This window comes from Pundamilia nyererei, unplaced genomic scaffold, assembly GCF_000239375.1.
Source record: "Pundamilia nyererei isolate P.nyererei 1_Seehausen unplaced genomic scaffold, PunNye1.0 scaffold00449, whole genome shotgun sequence".
Classification (NCBI taxonomy): Eukaryota; Metazoa; Chordata; class Actinopteri; order Cichliformes; family Cichlidae; genus Pundamilia; species Pundamilia nyererei.
The window spans coordinates 195,086-202,038 of NW_005187850.1; the positions used below are offsets into that span (position 1 = coordinate 195,086).

At 41.6% G+C, this 6,953-nt stretch overlaps 2 protein-coding genes across 2 annotated transcripts in view; both read left to right on the top strand.

Moving 5' to 3' along the window:
- Positions 1-847, top strand: part of LOC102201115 (uncharacterized) — a 12,759-nt gene extending 11,912 nt beyond the window's left edge. Inside the window, exon 7 of the mRNA XM_005753676.1 lies at positions 259-847. Coding sequence (XP_005753733.1) covers positions 259-549 — 291 coding nt within the window. The 3' untranslated portion in view covers positions 550-847. The remainder of the gene's footprint in view (positions 1-258) is intronic.
- A 4,453-nt stretch (positions 848-5,300) lies between these two features.
- LOC102198881 (uncharacterized) overlaps positions 5,301-6,953 on the top strand; it is a 5,915-nt gene continuing 4,262 nt past the window's right edge. The window contains exons 1-3 of the mRNA XM_005753670.1: positions 5,301-5,416; positions 5,989-6,180; positions 6,519-6,818. Coding sequence (XP_005753727.1) covers positions 5,314-5,416; positions 5,989-6,180; positions 6,519-6,818 — 595 coding nt within the window. The 5' untranslated portion in view covers positions 5,301-5,313. The remainder of the gene's footprint in view (positions 5,417-5,988; positions 6,181-6,518; positions 6,819-6,953) is intronic.

Genomic DNA, 6,953 nt, shown 5'->3' on the forward strand with positions numbered 1-6,953 from the left:
CCAGACCGCAGTCGGACGGCCAACTCCTCCTAGCCCCCCCGCTCCAGCAGGTCGCAGAGAATGGGGTGCTGGTTATGTTTACAGTGATGCCGGTTTCAACTGCAGTGCTCCTGAAAGCCCCTGAGCTGGATTTGCACCTGGGCAGTAATTAGCAGGTTTTAGTGATAGAGAGCAATTCCATTTTTTAAGGTCTTTAGTACATGTAATGCTTACTATTAAGATTGGATATAAACCTTTTTTGTGTTTGTCATTTTTTAGGATAATATCTATGAGGCAATACACGAGTCTTCCCAGAAGTCCGTCACAAGACCTGCAATGAAAACAGTTTATGCCACTACCAACTTCCCCACAAACCCAGCTTTCTTCATGCATGAATCCAAAGTCAACGTTAAAAACATCTCTGGTGAGGCTGACTCTGATACAGATTGTAGTCAGTGGAAACCAGGCCAGCATGATACGAAGTCTACAGCAAATCATCCATCCAGAGTTTCAATTGACAATTTCTACTCCCTGTCGTTGCCATGCCACTGCAGCACTGAGAAGGGTTAAGTCCTGACTGCTCCTCTATTTACTGCTTGCTTTCTAGCTATTAAAATTTGATGATCTGGGAAATTTCAAACCTTTTCTTGATGCATCCAAAATCTATAAGAACTTTTCAGCTGTACAGATCTAGGGCAGTGACCTGGGTGGGAATGAATGTGATTATTTTGCCAGATCCTATGTTATTTACGTTTATATTTTTTTCCTTTATTTCACTTTTGTAATCCTTCTCTTCTCTATTTGTTTATATGTATGAAGGAAATATTCTTGATAAAAAAGCCATTGTTTAAAATGATGATCTGAAAAATGTAAGATGTAAAAAATATGCAAAAAAACATTAAAAGAATAGAAAAAAAATCAGAAAGATGGCAGAATACTTTTTCACAGCACTATATTAAAAAATGCAAGCCTATTATAGGCCAGAAAAGGGAAGACATGGTGTGTTTGCCACCCACAGTTACCTGGACGAGCAAGGACAGAGCAGGCATCTGCCCCCCACTGTTGATCCAAACCAGCAAATCTACTGAAAGACATTAGGCTACGTTCACACTGCTCAATTCAGATTTTTTGATCAAATCCGATTTTTTTGTCTGCTGGTTCACACTACAAATAAAATGCGACAGCAAACGTGCTCTAGTGTGAACGCTCAAAGCGGCCGCAAGCGCAAAAGAAGACGTCACACACAACACGCTCTGTTTAGACCCAGAGCAAACAATATTGTTTGACTGATGGCCTTAATATAAAGACTTCGGACTTTACGTTTCCCAATTTTTACTTTAAGTTATTTTGTTATTTACATAATAATGTAAATAACCTAATAATGATCCTTATTCCTGTTTTAGAGGAGCGGTGCTTCAAAGGATAGTTGCAGATTTCTGTCAGAATCTGCAGATTATACAGTACAAATAAAATGTTCACGTTGTCTTCCCAACAGTTTCACTAACATCTACACGGGATGGCCAGGAAGCGTTCGCGGTGTCTTCTCCGGGGCTGATAATTAGCGTCTGTCTTGTGTCAGTGACATAAAAGACGGATTTAATGCGACATGACCGTCAAACAGCAGTCGCTTCCTAAAACATCGGATATGTATCGTGATGCGCTTTCACCTGCAGTGTGAACGTAGCTTAGTGTCATGGTTGGCTGTGTGGCAGGCAGGCAGGAAAAAAGGACCCAAACTTGACACTGAGAGAGACATGACAGAGACACAAAAACAGAGAAGACAGTGACTTAAACTGAAGGCCAGAACACCAAATAAAGTAAAGAGAACAAAACTAAGAATAACCCTTAATACCAAATCAAACCAGCACAACTCAAAAACCCAAACAAATCATATATTTAGAAAAACAGAAAAAGCTGGGTCACAATGACCCAGAACCGTGACAATTAGAGCTGCACCAGGAACCTTTTTATGCTATTTTTTTTTTTTTTTTTTTTTTTTTGCCTGTCCCGTTTGGCTCTTTTGCCATCAGAATTGTTGTCTAAAGGCAAAGAAAGATACCCAACGGATTTACTTTACCAAACTGACCATCCCAGCCTTGCCGTAATGGTCCATTTGATTCACCTTTTATTGTTTATTTTATTTTCACTTACTGTATACCGGACAGACTTGACTGGGGGAAAGAAGGGGAGAAAGAAAGAGGGAAAGAGAAACAGCTGAGAAGAGGGACGGGGGAGAAGGGCAAAAGACAAAAACCAACAGAATGGGCAGAGAAAAAAATGCATATATCAATCACCTGGATCACCTGCTGAGAAAGAAAAAAGAAAACAAGCAGAAGAGAACAAGAGTAATAGAATAAACAACATCACAATGATATATGGGAATATGACAGTAAATACTAAATGTTAAACATTATTGTGCAGCACATAAGATCAACAGAACACAGTGTGCTTTGAGGTAGGAGCCAAAAAGGGTGTAGTTTGTGGGTGTGATCACCCGTGTGTACACCTGTGAGCATGGACGCGCTTGTATTTAAAAGGTTCCTTCATGTAATGATCTGCTAGAGGGTGTGGGGGGGCCACAGCCCCGTCCTCCAGGGCGTGAAGCAGGTATGGAGGAGATCAAAACTCCAGACATCCAGAGGCCCCCAGAACACAAGAGACCAAGGAAGACCAACAGAGGGGCAGCTGCGCCACTGTCCCGGAAAGAGCTGAGGAGAGTCCCAGATGAGGGCTCACTCAGCAGCCACGGAGCAGAAGCCAGGGGGAGTTGCAGTGACGCGCCCGTGAGCTCCGCCAGCAGCCAGCTGCGCCTGAGTGACCGAGCCCCAGGCCGAGAGGCCGGGGGCACCCCACCTCCGAAGTGGCCCGAGCGAGCCCCAGGCTTCAGGCCCCGATAAGCGGCCGCCAAGGAGTGAGCTGGTGTGTACCTGGACGCCCATCCCCGGACACAAAGAACCACCAACGCACCGATGTCTGAGGGGGTCCACCACTGGCAGGGGAAGTGGTGGTAGGGGGAGATAGGCCTCCAAACCTTGGAGGGCCTGAGATGTCCCCAGAGAGGTGGCGCCTGACACCCAACCTGACATATAGACACAGACATACAGGCACACACAGATACAAACATCCATTCCCACCCTCATGCTCTCATATGCACTTACTCCACACTCAACCAACGTGGAGACAGACATAAAGAGACGTTGTACACACGATCACACTCCCCAAGCGTATTCTACAAACCGGGTCTAGGTGCCCCCGCCCCTGGAGGGGGGAACTGCACCCAGACCCAGGTGGTGTTTCCCTTTTCCCTGCGGTGGGGGGAGGCAGACCGCCCCGACTCCGCAGCAGCAGGAAGGCTCCACACTCCAGACCGCAGTCGGACGGCCAACTCCTCCTCCTAGCCCCCCTGCTCCAGCAGGTCGCAGAGAACGGGGGTGAGAGAAGACTCCAAACCTCCCTCCACCCGCTCATTGTAATTTTTATGCTATTTTTAAAATTATTATTCATTTGTTACTTCCCAAATGTGCACTTTTACTTGCCTGTTTTTTTTTACCTTTGTTTCTGTATTTTGTGCATGGTCGCCATGACGTCAGGTTCAGTCGATGCTACTTTCAGCTGCTCCTTTGTTACAAAGGGTTTCCAAAGTAGGTTGCCATTTTTTTTTATCCCCATCCTGACACAACCCCCATGGGATGTGTTTCCTCCCAGGATGAAACCATTCATGTTTTTAAGCAATTCTTCTTCATCATCATATTAATGATTGTACCTTTTTATTTTGTTCTTTTCTTTCTCAGTTACAGTTTGTATTGTAGTTGATTTGGAAAATTTAAAAAAGCTTCTGATGATGCTGTTAAAAAAGTTTTGCATTTGCATCTCGTGTGGTCTTCTCGGTTTATTACAAACTGTATGTGTTTAAAGACTAAAAAACAATATTTAGTGCTTGCACCAATGCATCTGAATACATCTTAACATACAATACAACATATTTACAGAGGATGGTGCTGTCAGACTGAAATCAATAAACAACAATTTTGGTTTAATTGTTGTTTAAGATTTATAATTACAGTAGGACACCATGACCCTGCTGGTCCTGAAAAACACATTTTTTGTAATAATAACTCTCTCCACGTCTGCTGTCGTCCCTGGTTTTTAGTTCTTTGGAGCTTTGCATTCTTGCTTATTATTAGATGTTTTCTCTTTGTTTACTTTGGGCTTTATTTTCTTATTTATTTAATTATATTCATGTTTCATGTTTTCCAATGTCATTAATGGTTATTTGTTAAAACTTCTTCACATTCTGCGTTTGGCTTCTTACCCTGTCTCACTGTCTGAACGTGCCCACCTGTGTCTCCTTCCCCCAGCTGCTGTAAAACCTGTGACGCTTAATCAGACTGCATCAGCCTTATCAAATATGCCAATCCTGCACTTAATTTTATAAACAATGAACGTATAGTATAGTCATGATGGAATGGTGCAAGGACCCATACAGAAGTCTGCTGGTTTTGGCGTAGCACCTGCCAGAGCAGAGGAGTTGGACAGAACCTGGTGTGAGGGCTCTGCGATGATTTTGCCTGCCTGTTTCCTGACTGGATTTGAATTGAGGGCAAGTCTGCATCAATAATTTCTTTCTATAGAGCTCACTGTCCTGTTTTATGGCTGATCCAAATTATGCACTGATGGACGAGCAGACTGGATTATTGCAGTATATTTTACTAGGACACTGTGGATCCCAGAAACCTGAAAGTTTCCACAGCAGACAGTGCTGTTAAGTAACTTCATGGGGGACAACGGCTCCTCCTGTCATCTCTCTTCGAGTTCTGAGCATAATCATCTCTAACTGCACCACAAGGCCAGCTGTTCAACTCACGACTGTATGCAAACTCATTGCTAATGAGTCAGATAACTGTCATGTCACGGCTGCAAACTGAACTGCAGTCGTTTGTGTAGAGGGAGAAGAGCAGACGAGAGGCCACATCCCTGAAAGGGGAAGTGCTGATTAACACCAGCCACACCTGCTGCTTCCTGTCTGTTAGAATTATGTGCGCTGTCTTCATGTCTTCACATTTTTAACTTTTTTGTGATCTCGTTCTAGCTGTGTGTGTCTTTGCCTGCCACACACAGTGTATCATGACATAAAACTACAGCACTCAAGCAGTTTGGCTTTCATGCAGTCTGGTCAACAGTAGCAGGTGAGGAGTAATCAGGAGTTCGTGGAGAGTGTTAGGTTGAGGCAGAAACACGGCGAGGAAGAGGAAGATGGGGGCAGGGTTACTTTTAGTTTGCCCAAAATATAAACTGAGGAAACACGGCTGTGCACACAACCACATCACCCCAGACATGAAAAGAGGAACTCAGAGTTTCATTTTCTTAAAGATGACTTCAGCATTCAGGACCAACAACATGAAAAACAGTTTCCTGCTCATTATGTTCCTGCTGACAGGTAAAAACTATAACTATGGCTTTATTACTGATATTAGAGACAGAGAGATCTGCTACTGCATCTTAAGCAAGTAGCTTGAATCAGTACATCCTGTCAGCTGGTATAGCTACAGCTCTCTTTGAATATCTTGAACATGAGCTTAACAGACTCACTGCTCCACTTTTTTAACCACGGCACATTTTTCAACTTAACAAACATAAGCTATAACCAGATAATGCGTTATTATTTTCTGCACTTTATTGTAATGCAGGAGTGAAAGTAAAATTAAAAGTGAGTGACGCTCCTGGAGGTTTGAATTATCCAGCTAATTAAAAATATGCAATAAAAGTCACAGCAGACATGTTTTGGCCTCATCACAATTATAGAAAAAGATGGAATTAAGTCCAAATACAGTTGCGAAAGTTCAGATTTATTGTTTTTATTATTGATATATGATAATATCAAATAATATGGTATTAATTAATCTTATTGATGTACTAATGCAGACAGACTGTGTTAGAACGTGTCTTTAGAGTTTTGTTTCAACCTGATTTATTTTAAGTGACTGAGGTGAAGTAAATATTTGTCCTCAGCCTGTGAGATGTCACAACAGAATGAATGCAGAACATGGGTTGAAGTCACCTGCAACACACTAAAAACTAAAGAAACACATTATATAAAGTGTGAAAGCAACCAAATCCCAAAGGGGGTCTTCATGGAACTTAAAAGTGAGGAATCCTGTAAGAAAATGTGCAAAAATCCATCTGGCAAAGAGAAACCATCTGGTAAGAATTTCAATTTTGAAAATCCAGTCATCTTATATCTAAAGTTTTGCTTATTTTAATTTAAAAATGTCAAATGTAAGAAACACACAAAATTAGTTTAGTTTTACTTTTTTTCTCCAGCCTGAAAGCAAAAGTCTGACAAGTCTAATTACTAAATGATTTTCTCCTCCAAGTCTTCATTTTTAATAAGTTAAAAGTGCATTTAACAGTAAAAGGCAAATTTAATGAAAATTAAATAATTTACAACTTCAAATACAATAATTTGGATAATTCATATGACATACACCTTAATGTATTTCATTTGATTATTTGCTCAATCTACCTTTTTTCCTTTGTAGTGAAAAGCGTATGCCTGAAGCAATTTAATCAAATTGCATACAGAACAACTAAAACCACGATCAAATGTGATTATGAAGGAGACAACAAACCATTTTTTTTCTGCAAAGAGACTAACTCTGTCTGTGAGAACATGGTAGAATCTCCTCAACAGTCAAACAGCAGATTCACTTTCACAAAGACAAACAGAAACGTCAGCCTGTCCATCAGTAACGTGTCCTCACAGGATGAAGGTGTCTACTGGTGTGGAGTGAAACTTAAAAAAGAGGTCGCGCTCCAAAAAATACAACTGGATGTGGAACGTGAGTAACTCTCGTAATGTCTTCCAGTTGTTCAAGGTTCAAGGTTCTTTATTTGTCACATGCATAGTTATACAAGTATAACACAGTGAAATGCAACCTGACATGCTCCTCGACATGTGCAAAAATGTGTGTGTG